This window comes from Aptenodytes patagonicus, chromosome 1 (genome assembly GCF_965638725.1).
Source record: "Aptenodytes patagonicus chromosome 1, bAptPat1.pri.cur, whole genome shotgun sequence".
Lineage (NCBI taxonomy): Eukaryota > Metazoa > Chordata > Aves > Sphenisciformes > Spheniscidae > Aptenodytes > Aptenodytes patagonicus.
In genome coordinates, this window is record NC_134949.1 from 224,919,648 (window position 1) to 224,937,600 (window position 17,953).

The window sequence follows — 17,953 nt, forward strand, 5'->3', positions numbered from 1 at the left end:
TAAGTACACCCTGTGCATCTTCCACAACAGAAACCAGCCTGCTGCTCTCATTTTCTCTTAACCTCAGTACACACAAACTAGAACGTTTCCAAAAAAATGCTGTTCTTATCTAGATGGAGAATTGTTTCTGTTTATGACTGTTTTACATGAGTCATTTGTCAAATCAGCAAAACCAAAAAGGCAAATTATTTTTCAACGCTGTTACGTTCTTAAGCAAATCAACCCATTTCATGTATTAATATATTCTGAAAAACAACTTCACACGTGAACTATTGCAAGCAAGTTGCAGCAAAAGCTACCATAAATTAGTTTGTAAAACGCAGAGGATCTGCTCTGTTGTTAAATCCTGATACGCTTCAGCATTCTTCATATATATTCATATAGTACAAGCAGAGCTACATCAGTGAGGTAAAAATACATTTTTAAAATAAAAAATAAGACTGTAAATGTTGCATACAGCAAAACTAGCAACGTCGGCTTTCCTAATGAGTTAGAGAATTATTTAAGTCAAATACCGTATTACCAACCATCACTTACGAAGAATTACCACAGGGGGAAAAAAAAAAAAAAGATTCAGCACTTCACAATTGCACCTTGTCTGGATTATAGTATCTCATCCGTTTGAAGTGCAACACCTCAGGACAAACTTTATGCTTGTTCTGTAAAATGCTAAAAACAGAACTACTACTTGAAAAAGAAACTTGATTCAAGAAAAGAATCCTGACTTGACAATTAAACGCTTATTTTTCTTCCCCCCCCCCCCCTTCTTTAAAGAAGCGTAAGGAACTTGGTGGGTTTTGTTTGGTAAACAGCCTATGTCTAACTCTTTAAACTTGAACATTAAAACACTAAAATGTTAAATGTCCTTCTGCAGCACTAAAACAGTATGCTGATTTTGGCGAGTCTCGGACCAGACAATCGCTAACTCCAAGTGGCCTGCTATTTGTATGATTTCCTTTTTTTTTCCCCATAACACCTAAGCTACAGGAGTCAAAAAAATCAACGGTTACAAAAGAAAAAGAAAGAAAAATACAGACACTTACAATCCAGCTCTTAATAGTAAGACTGTTCAGCAACTATCAAAGATACGTAAGCACTTGTCCTCTTGCTCCTCTCCACCTCTCAAAATCACGCGGAGCTTGCGAAAGCAAACGCCAGGAGGAACCAGCCCAGCTGATGCCAGCACAGCAGCCGCATCGAGCAGAGAACAGTGGACACTGATGTCATCAGTTAGCTTGCTGCAGTTTTTTTTACTCTGACCATTTTTTTTCCCCCCTCTGTGCTGATACACTCTTTTCCACTAATCTCTGCCACCTCTTCCCCTCCCTTAAGTCCCTCTTAATATAACCTTTCCAAACGGATTTTAAAAAAATTAAAGGTAAAACAAAAAAAATAAAGGAAACGTGTTCATCCTGCTTATGGACTTCTCTACTCTCCGTTTCTTCTGGTCTATCTTACAGAAAGCTTTTCATTGCAAAAGACTGTTTCTTATATTGTACTTGTGAATGGGATGCCTTCAGATTCGAAATGCAACGGTACTAAATAACTGTTTCTAGTTCCCTGATCTAAGTCTGATACAGTAATTCCTTCATCCATACACTGTTTTAACAACTGTTCTTTAAAACACCATCAATCTTCAAAGTTCTATCATTCAGTTAAGGCATAATGGATTTTCCAAAGGGTACCTTTGGAAATCACGTAGAAAATGCCCTGTAACTTACTTGTGTGCAATAGTCGTTAGTCGTTCATCATTTACTGCTCTCCGAACTTCAGCACGATGTCGCTCCGTTGAAATACTATTAAAAAAAAATAGCAATATATTTTAGTCAGACGGAGACGTGAACATTTATCTAAAACTTCTAGCTAAAACGAAACTGATGAATAATCCACTCGAGATGAAAGGGAACAGGCATTTACATTTATGAGATTGTCACTTAATTTTTTCTATCACAGTGAGAAAGAATGAATGTATTATTGTTCAAAAATATTACTGAAGAATAAAAAGAACATTACTGTTCACAGGGTACCCCTGCAAAACAACTAGAATCCAACCTCCTAATGAGAGCAATAAATTTAAAGCACACGGTAGAAAAATTTGCACAGAACATGCAACGTTCTTTCTTGATGTAACCTGGGCCCAAAGACCTTGAAGTCCTACCTTGACGAAACTCCAAGCTAGCGTACACTCATGAGTTAGCTGTAACGATTCTAACACTCGGTATCTCCCAAAACACCAACAAAACAGTAAAGCTCCAACCACAGAAGCACAGTTGTTTTCCTTACTAAAAACTCGAAGCAGAATAGGAATCAAACCTCCACAAGATGGAGAATTACTTCTCTAAATTAAGATTTGCTTTGTGATACTACCGATAGGAAAAGCACACAATACCTCAAGAGAAAACAGGTCATCGGTTCTTATTTTAAAAAGGTCAGGATTACCTAAGCACTTTAGAGAGTTCTCCAAGAAGGTCCTTCTTCTCTTTCGTAAGGTCTCCCTGTGCACGTAAGGCACTGATGACACCTGCATATGCCTCCAGTTCTGAAGAATTAGAGCAAATAGTATTTCTATTTAATGCTCACAGCAAAGGAAAAAAAAAAAATGTTATTTTCAGTATTACTGACAGTATTCTATTAATTTTCAAAATTATTAAAAGGAACATGCCTTTCAATTATTTAGTGCTTTTCAAAAAAGATTGATGATTTAGAATTCTCTCAGTCAATTACTCTGCAGCATACAGCTTTTCTATGAAACAATTGCATCATCACAGAGGATTATCCAGTTTTTAAACCCAACCGAGTATTTCAAGCTCTCTCTGAGCTCACAGTTCAGCCAGAAAGCTTGAAGAAACAGTCCCCAAATTTGGAGAGCAGCTCAGAATTCTCTAGAAACAGGATAAGAAAAACTTTAAAACATATCATTATTAGAAGTTCCATGGAAAAGCTTGGCTGGAAAAAGAAATACAGTATCAAAAGAGCAACTGATTTTTTCCTAATGCTTTCCCTTAATCAGCACAGAGAACATCAGCTCTAGTTTGTTAAATACTATCATCATAATCTTCTATGCCCATTTACTTGATATGTACAACTGCTTGAATCTGAAAAGAATGCAACACACTGAATTAAACCTGCTCAACACAAAAGAAACGATCCAGCTATTCTTACACGTAGAGCCATCGTGAAGATTAACTCACAAAAATACAACTCTGATTTAACGTAAATTTATAACTCCAGGTGACCTATGTAAAAGTCATGCCGTCGGCACTTTAAAAAATAGGCTAGTTAAAGACTACCGAAACTTCTGAATGTTGTCCTACTAAGCAGAGTGAAAATACACCTAATGCAAATAATGGAGTCTGCTAATTTGACAAAGAATTACTTGCTATTCTAAGCTTAGCACAGTTTAAGGAAATGTTACTGAAACTCCTGCTTTAAACCAGAAATACAAATTCTTCTGATACTTACATAGGTGCATTTCAGCAGCCAACCAAACCAACCCCACAACAGATCCCAGTTAACCAAAGCAAGAATAAAAGGGGCAGGCCAAAACCTAACACCTCTGAAGTTTGCTGCAAAAGAAAGACTGATGCTATTCTGAAAAGCTTTCAGATTAGGATTCCAAAGAGCTAATTTACAAATCAAATCAAGGAATTGTGCTGAAAAGAAGTCCTGCCCTCCTGTCCTGATTAAGCAGACAAAACACAAAGCAGAGTCGCTTTGGTTAACTATGCAGCCTGCACAGGGATGCTGAGTGACCTACAGAAGCATTTACAGCTTCAGTTATAAAACATTTGCTAATTAATGCAGTGGTTATTACTAATATCAACATTTATTTAGACAACCATGTTACAATATTTAAGATACTAATTATTTTCCTCTGTTAACAACATAAAGTAATTCTCAGATACAACCATATAATTACTTAGCAAGGATAATTTTTTTTTTTTTCTCCTTTCTGCATTTTTAATAGAGATCCTCTACACTAGAGCTTTAAAAACGCACATTCGGGCTTTTTAGAAGCTAGTGAAGATTACGGAACAGCTCTAACTGGCTTCCTCACCCTTATGTCTATGTAGCAATCACTAACTGGTGCGCTCTCTTTCCAACACAAAACACATCAAACGGCCAAAACAGGTTTCACAAATAAATATCATTATTTCAAGTGTAAGGTGCTACCATCATCCCCTTATTCAGTTATAAACCACAAACACCGCAGAACAACGCTAGGTATTGCACGCCTCAGGACGCGTTTCAGCCTCACCTACACCACTGCGCTTCACTCATCACGGATTACCCCACTACTGCTGAACCGTCAGCCAAATAAGATCTTGGGCCGAGAGCTGAAAAAGTGGGACTCTATAAAGCGGAGGAATATTGCTGGATACGACTGTTAGACGGCTATTCGCTCCCACTGCCCGTGCTCCTTCCCCCTCCAGTCTTGCGGTGCGTCTATTTAAACTGAGGGCTCCCCTACCCCAGAAGAGACAGGGCCGCTACAGGCTCTGATCCTCTGATGGTGCTGGCAGGGCCCTCTTGTGGGGACACAGCTCACGCCAGCAGGAAAAAAAGAAAAAAAAATTTTTTTTTTCTTTTTTTTTTTTCCCCTGTCAGCCTAGGTTATGTCATTGAAGGAGGTGTAGCTGCAGTTCTGTTTGGCTCAGCTGCACCAGCAGGGTTCTGCCAGCACACTGCCGTCAGCTGGGCTGGAAGTTTTTTTTCCACGGTCCTAGCCAGCAGAGCTACGTTAACAAAATTTAGCGGCACAGATGCGGTTCAAATCTCTCGGCATCCTGCACTTTCTCCTGCTTTTCGCACTTCTTGAGCCTCACTTAAGACCTAGGGCTGTCACCTTAATGGGTGTACGGCTTAGTTGCAACGTCGTGTGCAACATCTGCACCAAAGTCCGTTTCAACAGAACACAAATCCCAGATTCCCAAGAAATGAAATAAAAAGGGCAAAGCGAGGGAAAATAAATTCTCAACACTCAGAAAATAAAGTGGATGGCTTCGTAAGGTACGAGAACCCTGGCACAGTTGAAAAGTACAGCACATCATCTTTTAACATTCAAGTAAAATGAAAACAAGAAAAGCTGTGACTTGACTGTCACAGGAAGTTAGAGGCAGCCTCAGCTTTCTTCCTGACATCACCTCTTAGGTTATGCTCCTCGGAAGAAAGCCTGAAAAGAAATCTAAGGTGGTTTTTTTTCCCCTTCTGATACTACACATGATTTAACTGGCAAAAAATCCTTAACTAAATAAAAAGAAATTCAGCTCTAAGAACTCAAAAACGACTGCGCAAGATCAGATCAATGGTCTAACAAGGGTTTCTCTCCCCTGTGGTAGCCAAAAGTGGATGTGAGGGAAGAGCAAATATTTTTATTACTTTCCAAAATACAAAAGCGTGTCTCCTTGTACACATGTATTTACAAGGACAGAGCACAAAAAAATCTCCCAATATATATCTATTGGGCAGGGGTCTCAGATCTTGAAATTCATTTGAAACAATGCAAAAAGCTCCTGTTGTTAGGACAGTTAAAAGAGAACACTGTTTTCACACTCCCCTGATAATTTGTGTAACTGCAAATCACAAACCATCACAATTTTTTTCCCCTCCTGTTTCAAGTCTTTACGATAGTACCTTTACTACTTGAACTCAGTCCCACCGTGTCAATTAAACCAGGGTTCCACGATTTTTTTTTGGTACAGAAAGGTGTCTAATACAGAACTGAAAGACAAACGAAGACCCTCCTCTCACAGAGTATCCCCTTGCACGTTAATAGTTGTAAAAAGAGCAATGCAACACTGCAACATCGAGGCAGAGATGGACCAGGACATCCATGAGAGATTCTACCAAACTAAAACAATTCTGCTCTATTCATTCTGCTCAGGCAGAGAGCATCTGCCAAACATCATTTTAAGCCAGGGCTGTCAAACCAATGACACATGCAAAATGCAGGAAATGACTTGTAAGTTGCCTGTAGACATATTAAAGTATTTCATGGAAGGAGCAGGCAGGCAAGTCTTAAAAGGGCAAACATACAGACCCACAAATCGTATCTTACTGTACCCAGTTTGCGAAGGATCCTCTTGCATTCATCTCTGCTGAGATCCAGAAGAGTTGGCCACACCACAGGCATCTTTCCCTCGTGTTTGTGCTCCCCCAGAGCTCAGCCTCGCTGAAAAAGGAATATAAACGCAGTAAGCGCAACTCCATCATTTACTGATTTCCCGAGCCGATTAACGTAAACTCTCCTCAGCCTGCTCACAACTCCCCCGACACAGTCGCTCCCACCCCTGCTCCAACCTTTGTAATGGCATGCTTTGCCATGCAGGAATTCAGCAGTTTCACAAGAGCACGGACTTCCTATACTCCCTTGCTCAGGTCCATCACCCAAGCCTTTTCACCGAGTTTCCTACCTCCTTCTCAAGCCTTTTTTCATGCTGAAACGCTCTCCGAATTGATGTTCGTGTCTCCTCCCTCTCTTTATGCACAGAGCACCTATTATAAGAACTCTTCCAGCTAACCGCACGCCCCCCCTTCCCCCCCGGGGAATGCATTTAGCACTAGCCTATTATATGACAGAACGGCAAAAACACCGTGAAAATTTGCTTTCCACGTACCAACACCAGCCCCCAAAAAAACCCAAACACGGGAACACCCCCTCGCCCGATCGCATCTCGGCGAGATTCCGGGGGTGGCGGGGAAGGAGGGCGCATCTCCCCGTTGCAACGAGCATAATAAAGGAAAAAGAGGAGCTGGAGGCGAGCGGTGCGAGCCGGCTTGTGCCAGCCGCGGCCGCGCCGCGTTCCCCGGGCAGGGAACGGCGCAACGGGGTGGTGGTGGTGGGGGGTGGGCACCGGGAACAAAAGCCCCGGCGCCGCCGCACCTTCCAAAGCGGGGCTGGAAGGAGGGAGGATCTCCCACAAGGGCGCCCGGAGGCGGCCGCCACCCGGGGACTCTCCGGCCCTCGGCGCGGGGGACCGGCGGGAGCCAGCGGCGCTGGGTCCCCGCCGGGCTCGGGGGCGGCCGCCCCCGGGGCCCCCGCCGGCAGTAGGAAGGGAGGGAGGGAGGGAGAGAGCGGGCGGCGGCCGCTTCCCCGCGCCGGGCGGAGGGGCGGCGCCGGCGGCCTGCAGGCGGGGGACGGGGCGCTGCCCGCGGGCCCGGGCCCGTGAGGGGGCGGCGGGTCCCCTCCGTCCAGGGGAGGCGAGCTGCCCCTCTCCCCGAGGGGGAGCGCCCCAGGCAAGGCGGGGAGGCGCGGCGGCGCTGCCGGGGAGCGGGACCCACCTGCCCGGCCGTGCCTGGCACATCGAAAGGCTCCTCGGCGGCAGGGCCCCTCCTCCCCCCGGTGCCGCTCTCGGGTTTGTTTAGTGGCGGCGGCGGCAGCGCTTCCCCGGGCCAAGATGGCGGCGGGACGCACTGCCCATGCGCGACCGCCGCGGCGCACGCCGGGAGTTGTAGTCCCCGCCCCCCCCCCGCAGCCACCTGCCGCGAGTGGAGGAGATGGAAGAAACGGGTGCCAAGATGGCGCGGGGAGGAGGGGCGCTTCGCGCATGCGCGCCGGCGCAGGGCACGCCCGGGAGCTGTAGTCCTCTCGGCGTTCGTCGACGCGGTGGGAAGCGGCGCCGGCCGTCCCGCCATGGCCCGGCGGCCGGGTACGGGCAGCGAGAGGGGACAAAAACCCGCGCGCGTTGTCCGCCGGGGCTGGGGAGCGCGGAGTGCGGCGGGGTTTAAACGCCTCCCACGCACCCCTCAACTTCAGGCTGGCCGCTGCTTCTGCAAAGAAACCTGGCAGGGTTGACATCAGCCCTGACGTCATTTGGCCGCTTCCAGCCTTCTGACTTAAAACCGGCAGCGGTTACGCGCGGTGCCGCGCAGGGCTGTAGTCACCGCGCTTCCGCGCAAACAATAAGGTCATAAACCCCGCGCCCTAAAGCCGCGCTCACACCCGCTTCGGGGCTGTGGTTTTTTTTTTCTTTGCTGCCGGCGGTAATTCATCGGGGAGCCGCGCAACCGCCTGCTCCCGAGAGCCACCAGCACCGACCTCGGAGCCCCGGGCCTGGCAGCTATTTCGTAGGCAGCAGCGGTCGTCACTCCTCCCCTGCGGGTTTCCGAGACGAGCAGCAATTGCCTCCCTTCAAAAGTCCTTAGATCAGGTTGGAAATAGAAAAGGAAATCCCCCTGGGGCGCAGCCGAAGCTTAAAAACAACGCGTCCGTCTGTTTGTGGCTGCGCGTTGCTGCGAGAAAACAAAAAAAACCCAAAAAACAAAAAAATCCCATCTATAAAACTCTCTGCAGGGCGATCGCCGGGGAATCAGACTGAAGCCCCGCCAGGATGAGCTTTTGCTAGCGGGTCTCCATCTCGCAGGGCTTCATTTTTGCGGCAGGCGCTTCGTTTTCCACGCTTCGTCTCGCACGCTTCCTGATTTTGCGAAGCGAACGGGCGCTTTGATGCAGACGGACAGTTTGATGAAGAGGAGGGCAGGGCTCCTCCTTATTCTGCTCCCTCCCAAAAAGCCTTACAGTTTGCTTTCGAAATGCCAGAACCGGCCGGACGTTCGCCGAGGTGAAGACGGGGCGGAGGGATGGTGCGTGTTGAACCGCGACACCCATTTCCAGATCTGCAAGTGCCGTTATTGCCACCTAACTACAGATAAAAACGTTTCTTCCCTGTGATCAGTGATGAACATTTTCTCACCTGCAATCTCCTATTGTTCTTCACAGCGGTATGAACCTCAAGTACTTGAAAACAATTATGCCAAACAGTAAAGGAGAGCTAGAACAATTTTCCTTTTTTAATGCCTTTCTAAACAAGAACCAGCGGAAGGCAAGGTAGCATCATCTCTGCATAATATTACCTAATAAAAATAAATGTCCTAAGCTTTGCACAAAACCGAGGAAGGTGCAGACCAGGTTAGCGCCAGAAGTTGAAGTTGGAAAAGACCTCTAAGATCATCGAGTCCAACCGTTGACCCAACACCACCGTGCCCACTAAACCATGTCCCTCAGCGCCTCATCTACTCGTCTTTTAAATACCTCCAGGGATGGGGACTCCACCACTTCCCTGGGCAGCCTGGTCCAATGTTTAACCACTCTTTCAGTACAGAAATTTTTCCTCACGTCCAATCGAAACCTCAGGTTTGCAGGTCAGGGACACCGCTGCAAACTGATCTGGGAATGTGGCTTTTAGTCGGATTACCGCGGTCACCGGGAGCAGGCAGGACAGCCTCGCCGCTTGCCAGGTGATCCTTTCTGAGGTTTATTCGTCAGTTGTAACTGGGATGCAGAGTATCCCTTTTATTGCATCCGAGGCGGTTAACAGCTGGCCCTGACATTTGTAAAATAAATCATTCCGCGAGCAAGAAGCTACCAAAACCTCTTTTTCTTGAAGAAAATTTATCTACTAAGGCGTAGATTTTAGCTGAACGTTTTCTTCGAGTTCATGTGTTTATTAATGCACTCTGTTCTCATACACGCTCTCCAGCGACATCTCTGCTAACAACGCAGCTCGGAGAGAGCACAAATACCTTTTCTCAGCTCTGCTCAGCAGCTGTATTTGGAGAAAAGGAGGCTGAGGGGAGACCTCATCGCTCTCTACAACCACCTGAAAGGAGGTTGTAGCGAGGTGGGGTCGGTCTCTTCTCCCAAGTAACTAGTGATAGGACGAGAGGAAACGGCCTCAAGTTTCGCCAGGGGAGGTTTAGATTGGGTATTAGGAAAAATGTCTTCACTGAAAGGGTTGTCAAGCACTGGACCAGGCTGCCCAGGGAAGTGGTGGAGTCCCCATCCCTGGAGGTATTTAAAAGACGAGTAGATGAGGCGCTTAGGGACATGGTTTAGTGGGCATGGTGGTGTTGGGTTGACGGTTGGACTCGATGATCTTAGAGGTCTTTTCCAACCTCAATGATTCTATGATTCTATGATTTGTTAAACTTAATTACATGAATTTGTTTTTTTTTTTTTTTTGATCTTCAGTTTTTTTACAAATGTGGACGAAACTAGCCAACGGGATCAAAAGTTATGATGGGCAAGGTGGACAGGCACACACCGACACTCACGTACGTGCGTATGTATGTACTCAAGAAAATGGTATACGCTTCATTTCCTTCGGCGCACAGAACAGAGACGTGAAAAACGAGCCAGTTATGTATGAAGTGTCTGCGACTGCTGCGTTTCTACAGATGTCGTAAGATGATTTCCAAGAAGACTTCTTATTTTTATTAAGGATGAAGATCCAGACTTGGAAATTCGCGAGAGAGGTCCAGAAAGTCCGAAGGCCAAATTAGGCTTGTAGTTATGGCAGCACCGTTGCCATTTACTTCAGCTTAACCTACAATCAATTCTCTATTACCCATAAAAATGGGAGGGCTGAGATACCACGGACAAAGGAAAAAAAAACCCCAAAACACATAAATAATGAGCCTCGAAAAGCGTAAGTAACCCGAACCAAGGCCAGAGCTCTGCAGTGGTTGATCAACTGGGATGGGTCCACCAAGGTTGTCCCTGCAGAGCAGCAGAGATGAGTCCCAGCAGACGCACCAGAGCTACCCCCGAGCCCAGCGGGCTCTGCTGAGGTGGGTCGTCTTCAGTCCAAGTCCCCCCCACCCCATAAAAATCACTAATCTGCTGCACAGCCCTAACCGGTCCCAGGAGCAGCACGGATCTTTCCGTAAGACTAGATTAAGGTTATCTGGCCTCAGAATGACTGCACGGAGCCAGCTTGGATCTTCAAGCCTAGCCCAGGGAGGTCACCCAGAGGAGACCGAGACTTGACAGCATTTCTTTATGTCTGATGAACAAAATGTCAGGAGTGTTCCAGCTATATACTAAAAAAAATGAAAACGAAGACAATATGGTTTAGGCTTACTTTGTTAATACAGAAAAATGGCTAGGTGTCCCACAGGTGACATTTTTCTCGGTAAGTTCATATAAAATAAACAAATTCATTGTGGGTGAAGGAGGAAAATGCTGAATGTGAAAACGCCGAATGTGAAAATGCCGAATGTGAAAACGCCAGCGTTTTTTCTAGCCTTAGTTGCCTTCCAGATGTTAATCACTTTCTTAGTTCTCATTACCTACATCCTCGGACTCCGAGTCATCAGTTAAGGAGGCCCAAAATTACAGAGCACTTTCTGACTGTTTGGAAAGCAAAACAAGAGAGAAACTTGACAACAGCAGCGACGTTTCGTCGTTTCCTAAGGAGGCAATGCTCAACAGTGTCAAAAACCACAAGGTGAAAGTTGTTTGTAATAATCCATTTTATTTTGCAGTTGAGGCGAGCTAAGAATTCACATCATTGAAACAGCTTCAAGCAGTAAATCACTGAATTTTTGTAGCTGGGTGATATTAGGCTGGTACCTTAGCTCTAAATGTGTTAACAGCAGCTCACCGTTAGCTTTCCTGTTACGGCCAGCAGAGATGAAACTGGGGCTCAGCAGGACCTGCGGTGTTCTTCATCTGGTGGTGACCTACTGAGCAACCCTGGACAAGTTGTATCACCTCTCTCGTGCCTCCGTTTCCCACTTTTATAAAGCATTTTAAAAACTAATGACAGACAGTGATATACAAAAGCCACGCGTTATTATTTATAACACCATACTGCTGGGTATTCTTTCTAAGAATTTGCTCAATTATATGCATTTAAGCAAAATTTGTTCCTCCTTCCAGTAAGGGAAAGGAATACAGTGACCATCAAGCACTCCTACTTTGCGTTACGTTCTCCACGACCTGACATCCTCAGATCCCCCATCAGCAGCTTAAATAATACGATTCTCATCAATTACAGCCACTGGTCTAATTAATGAAACTTTCTGGGCACTTACAGAATAATCTGCGTCTCACCACACTTCTTTCCATCCCCGAAGACAATGGAAGGGGGAAGACAATGAGCGGTAGCTTGGAAGCACCAGCGGTGAGACGACCCAAGGGAGGAGCAGCGATTTTCACGTGGAGAAGGTGATTTGTATGCAGCCCAGGTCACCAGGACAAAGCCGTGCTTCTCAGCTCTTCGGGGGCTCGTAGGAAACGAGCACAGCAGCCTCGCTGCGGTTCTCGCTGGATTATTAGCTCCATCTCCGCTCGCATCGCTACAACCTGACTGATACAGACTCCAAAATAATCCTTTTTCTTCAGAGCAGCCCTTCCGGGGTAGAAGAGAGGCACATCAGCTCGCTGCTAGATGAGAACCACTCACAGCTACTGCAGCTGTCTCTTTTCTGCCATAAACGGTGAATTTTCAGCTTCCACGAGTCTTAGGTTGGTAATTTCAAAAGTAAAATTGGAAAATCAAGGAAAAAAAATACTATTCGTATCAGCCTGCTAGCGATTGAGAAAAGAAGCAAGAAACCCACTATGCTTTTATACTAAGATGAATGCAACGTTGTAGGTAATTTAAATTTTTAGGGAATTTAAAGACTGTTTGAAGTATCTTCTGTGTCTTGCATAAGAGAGAAATAGTCCAGATTCTAACAGAAGTTAAATTATTTCTTGGTCTTTTTTTTGTTTCCGAGTTAAATGGCCTAACCAACGGAGTTTCCACTTCCCTTAAGAGGTTATTCAGTGAGTCGATACGCGTTCCTGACATAAGCATCTCTCTCTCAAGTTCATTCTATCGCCCTCAGACCACTCCTAAACTCTCTCTTCCTCCTCAAACGCCTTCCCGTCACATTTTTCCTCCTGGTTAAGATAAGCGCAGAAGCCTCAGCAATGTTTAGGCGCTGGCAGCTTGCCAGAGGAGCCTTTTATATACAGCCTTGTCAGCTACAGGGATTGTCACCCAGGACTATTTGTATTTAAATCCACAAAGACGTTTCAAATGCTTTCACTGGAGATAGCTTTGTGTGTTGCCAGTTAATAGATATAATGGGGGGGGGGGGGGGAATAAGTAATACGTATTATATTCAACATACGTATTTATTTTACAAATCGCAAGAGCCTCAGGGCTGAAAGTACCTAAATTCGGCACGGCTTAAATCCATCAAAACGCCACCGCGCATCAAGCTGAGCACCTATTTAAGCACTCCGCTACTCGGAGGCAAAAACTTGATTATATAACCTCAGATAATGAAAAAAAAAAAAAACCAAAACCCCTTCCTTGTGTCATTCTGCGGCATATCAGAGAGCGAATTAAAGTCGGTACCCTCTGCTATCTAGGGAGGCAGATGCAAACCTCCATCTTCTTTGTAGCGTGCTGTATTGGTGAATCATAGAATCATAGAATCATTGAGGAAAAGACCTCTAAGATCATCGAGTCCAACCGATGAAGAACGTATAAACTTGCTGGGAAGAAAGCAAAGCCACTTCTCAGAGTGGAAAGCACGCGAATAAGGCAAAGTATTAAAGTTATCGCTCCACTGCACAACTTGTGTCCTTATCTACGGTCACATACGCGTATTACAAACCATCGGTAACCCTAGCACACTTCTGCAACTCAAAAAACATATCCCAGAGCAGCATTCAGCAGAATTCAGCCACAATAGGACCTGATTAGTGTTATGTTCTCCCTCGAGTTGCTCTTTTAACCCATCAACAGACCACGTATTGCTTCGAAGTTCAAGACAACTCATCAGTGAATTATTTGCTCCCGATTTTGACCAAATATTTTTACAGGGCTAGATGGGCTATATAAATGCTGGGGAAGCAAGTGAACACATCAACTGTAAATGATGTATTCGATCACTCCGTGGAGACCGGACAGCAAAGGCAGCTCCACAGACAACAGGATAAACAGTTAACGATCGTAATTACCTAATGGCCAATGAAACCAGGCATCGGACAACCACCGACCTCGTTTTTCCTAGCAATGTGATGATTCGTAAACTCTTTATGCCCAACTGGTTTTGAAGGACCCCATTCGTTTGCCGTGCCCTGAATTCAAGAAATCATATTGACCCCGGAACACCTTGCAAAGGGAAGTTTACTTAAACGTGCAGCATCGTTGCAGAGTGAAAACAGCAATGGAAAAGGAAAGCACGTTGGTGCCGAGTTTGCAAACCGCAATCAGTAACGCCTCTGTCACTGCAGAGTCTTCACTGAAACTTTGGGAAAAGTTCACGTACTTTTTAAGAGGTTGGTCTTAACACCGGTTGTTAGCAAGGCTCGCGCAGGCAAAAAAAAAGGATAACCTAGGGCTCCTGGGTTGAGGCAAGCAAATCGGGAAAATAAAAGATGACTCAGATTCCCTCACTTTAACTCCTTTGCGGCGATATAAACGTCTGTCTGTCCGTTAGCATGTGCTGCCCGCAGAGCAGCACGGTAGGCCGTAATCATCTGCGTGGGCTGGCTGAACGCTTCAGAAATTGCAGCAGCTCCGGTGGAAGCGAGGACTGGACTCGGAGCAGTTGGTTGTAATTTAGAAGGCTGCTTTCCTACTGCAGGGAGGGAAGCAGCTGTAGGGCAGGACGCAGACTGCTCTGAGTAAATGGCTCGGTACGGGTCACTTGGAAAGCTATGCCTGTGCACAAAACCACGTCATTTGGGCCGACCCTGACACGAACACCACCCTCGCATGAAAGCGAGCAAAGCCAACAGCCCTCTGGATTTCCTCGCATTGAAGATCTGATAAAAACCTGAGGAAAATCAGCATTCTTTGAATCAGAATCGTAAAAAGAAGCAAAAAAGATCCCAGTGAAATAGGGAAAATGCAATGGGAATTGGGTCTGATAACCTTTTAATATAGTCACAGACATTGCTGACTTTCATCTGCAAAAAACTAACCACGAGGGAGGAGCCAGGATGCTGCGTTACTCCAAGTTACTCCAGCCTCCAAGGGAAGGTTTAGATTGGACGTGAGGAAAAATTTCTGTACTGAAAGAGTGGTTAAACATTGGACCAGGCTGCCCAGGGAAGTGGTGGAGTCCCCATCCCTGGAGGTATTTAAAAGACGAGTAGATGAGGCGCTGAGGGACATGGTTTAGTGGGCCTGGTGGTGTTGGGTCGACAGTTGGACTCGATGATCTTGGAGGTCTTTTCCAACCTGAATGATTCTATGATTCTAAGTTAGGGTTGGAGTTAAGTTGCACAGTGGTCACTAGTATTGCATACTCAGCGTGCACTCACATAGTGTCAGAGGTCCTCTCTCATACAGTGTGCAAGACTGAAGTTATTCCCCACCTTTGCCTTCCCGTTCTCCAGAACGGTAGGCAAACCCTGGACATAAGCACCTTGTTTTTCATCCTGTCACTGCGAATTTCAGCACGTCTCAAAGGAAGCATGGATACAGATATACAAAAATACCTCTACAGGATTAACCCCACGTTCTTTTAGTTCTTACAGACAGGTTATCCCAACAACAATGCAGCTGTAAGACTTGCAAGAGAATATAATAGCAGTAAGAGTCATGAAAGCATTTCAGACTTCAAATATTCTCTTGCAAATAAACTTTTAACGGCAGGAAACCTGCAGGAGCACACGATCGTACTTAAACAGTACAATCGGAAAATAAAGGCATACTGACTTTCACCCTGGGAAAAAGACATGCAGTTCATTTCCAGAAGTACATTAAAGAGGATATTTTACAACCACTATTAAGTGATAGAGAATCCTGGATTTAAGATACAGCTGACCTTAAAAGACACAGCGGGGGCGGGAGGGAAAGCAATTAAAAAAATCCACGCGAACACACAAAATTCCTTTAAGAATACTTTATCCAGAGAATACAGACTCTATGTACAACACTACCAATACAATCTATAATCCCCACTCAGTGTCAATAGACCATAGACAGACACACTTGGAAATACACTGTGAATGACACCTCCAGAATAATCTGGAGGATTATTTCAGACACAAAATCACTGTCATACAAATTACGTATGTACACTTCAAAGGCTACTCTGCAGGAAAAAAAACGGTTTCGGTGATTTCTGTACTCTACAACAGAAGCTAATTTTTGGAATTTCCAACTAAGTAGTAATGTAAACGAATTTTCTTTAAAAATAATGGGCTTCCAGTAATCTTGTTGGTTTTTAAAGATAATTAAGTTCATTTTCTTTCCGTTATATAGGAATCACTTAAAAATTAGTCTCCGCATAAAAAACATCATCCAGCAGACTTCAGTAAGTTAACTTTGTGCACAAGTCATTGCATTCATTTCATTAGGAAAGCTCATATGCGAGTATATACACATTTAGAAGGTAACAGCCATAAGATGCTTGTATAGTGATTCAAATGATGCAGTAGCAACAGAAGCTTCGGTCAGAAGTAGCCGTTTAGAAGTATGTGCCACGGTTAATTTACTTCTAATACCGCCATTATAATGTTCTGGTTTTGCTTGTTCAGAACCCTAAGGAGGAGTTTCAGCACGCACACGCTTTTGTTCGGTGAATCAATTTGGAGGGGAAAAGGCCCTTCAATCTTGGGCAAAAGATAATAACAATTATTGAAGGGTGAAAAAGTATTTTTTCATACTGAAACGGGTTTTAAAAGTGTTGGAAAATTAGGGTGCCTCACATTAACATTACCCAGCCATGCCTCCAAACTATTACTGCAATTGAAGATGATCCTGCCCTCTCCTCTGCACTCCCTTGCACCAGCAGAAACATTTGTGCAATCTGCACAGCAAACCAGATGGCAGTTACCCGAATTAAATCTAACCTGAAGGTAAATGAGTGTATTTAGAAAAAAAGTTCCTCATCTGACTAACTCCCTTAGACGGTTCACTGTATACGAACGTTGGCAATCGCCCAGTAAAGTGTAAGCAGTCAGACGCAGCTGAACGTACCTTTAGCATTGGCTTCAGTGATGACGCAAAAATACTTAAAAGGAATGAACTCAGCTACATGCCCGAGTTAGAAATCTGGCAAAGAATTAACACCAAATAAACGGATGCTATCGAAATTGGTCCAACGAAACATGCTTTGAGGTTCCTAGCTTGAAGGGCACTTGATGACAAGGCTTCCTCATGCAAAAGACAGCTTTCGTCCAACGCATACTAAACAAAAAAGCTCACAAGTTTTGAAGCCAGCCGAAAGGAATCGAATGAGTATTTTTTTTTTGTTGTTTTTCCTTTATGCACTTTTTTGAAAGGGACACGCCCTTCGGCTATTTCATGTATTTGGATTATGCTTCCTAAAGCCCAACAAATCTCCCTGTCAGGACGCTTTTCGTGTGATTTTAAAGCTATATAAAAGATGCACGAAAGCTGAATTCTTACCCCATAGCACTACTACACCTGAAACGGTTACCGCTTGCCTTTATACCTTTCACGGCTGCTGTATCTACTTCCTCGAACTACCAGCAGGCCACGTTTGGTGAACGAGTCCTTTTTCTCCTCCCAACTATCCGGTTTCCCGTTTCTTTGCGCTAAGCTTCGCTTCATTTTTACCTACGACAGACCTGGCCCAGCCGTCACACTACGCATACTCCCCCTCCGACTGCTTTACTGCTTAAAACACGCCTGGTTTCTCTCATTATCCATCCGGGCCGCGGAGTAACGGCAGCCTCCTGCAAAGCAAAGCGGAAGAAGACAGACACGGTGAGAAGACGATGACCTCACTCCGCATCCCAGGTCCGTTTTTAAGGTAAACGCGCTCGATGCGCTCCCCGCCCCGCAGCGGCCCGGCGGAAGACGGGCCGGCCCTGCCCGGCGCCTCTACGCATGCGCGGCGCCGCCGCCGCCGCCGGCCGCTCCCCGTGCGCAGGCGCGCCCCCCTCGGCGCGCGCGCCCCCCTCGGCGGGGCAGGGCCGCCCCCGCCGCGCCGGGGGCGCATGCGCACCGCTCATCCGGGCCCCTCCGGCGCGGCGCGGCGCATGGGCACTCTCCCGCGGGCGGCCGGGCGCGGTGCATCGTGGGAAGGAGGCGGCTCTTCTCCCGGCGGAGGGCGGCGGTGAATCCTCCCGGCCGCTCACAGCAGTGTAGAGCCGCTTCCCCCCCCTCCCCTACCCCCCTCCTCCCTCCCTCCCCCCCGTCCTCCTCCTCCACCCCACATACACACCCCCCCCCCTCCTCCCTCCGGCCCG

The 17,953-nt window shown here is 46.0% G+C and overlaps 1 protein-coding gene across 3 annotated transcripts in view; it reads right to left on the reverse strand.

Annotated features, from left to right (window-relative positions):
• Window positions 1-7,350, reverse strand: part of EMSY (EMSY transcriptional repressor, BRCA2 interacting) — a 41,618-nt gene extending 34,268 nt beyond the window's left edge. For all 3 annotated transcript variants that reach the window (XM_076328483.1, XM_076328482.1, XM_076328481.1), the window contains exons 1-4: window positions 7,282-7,350; window positions 6,064-6,172; window positions 2,440-2,539; window positions 1,722-1,796 (exon numbers count right to left, since the gene is read on the reverse strand). In XM_076328483.1, coding sequence (XP_076184598.1) covers window positions 1,722-1,796; window positions 2,440-2,539; window positions 6,064-6,133 — 245 coding nt within the window. In that variant the 5' untranslated portion in view covers window positions 6,134-6,172; window positions 7,282-7,350. The remainder of the gene's footprint in view (window positions 1-1,721; window positions 1,797-2,439; window positions 2,540-6,063; window positions 6,173-7,281) is intronic.
• Window positions 7,351-17,953: the final 10,603 nt, after the last annotated feature.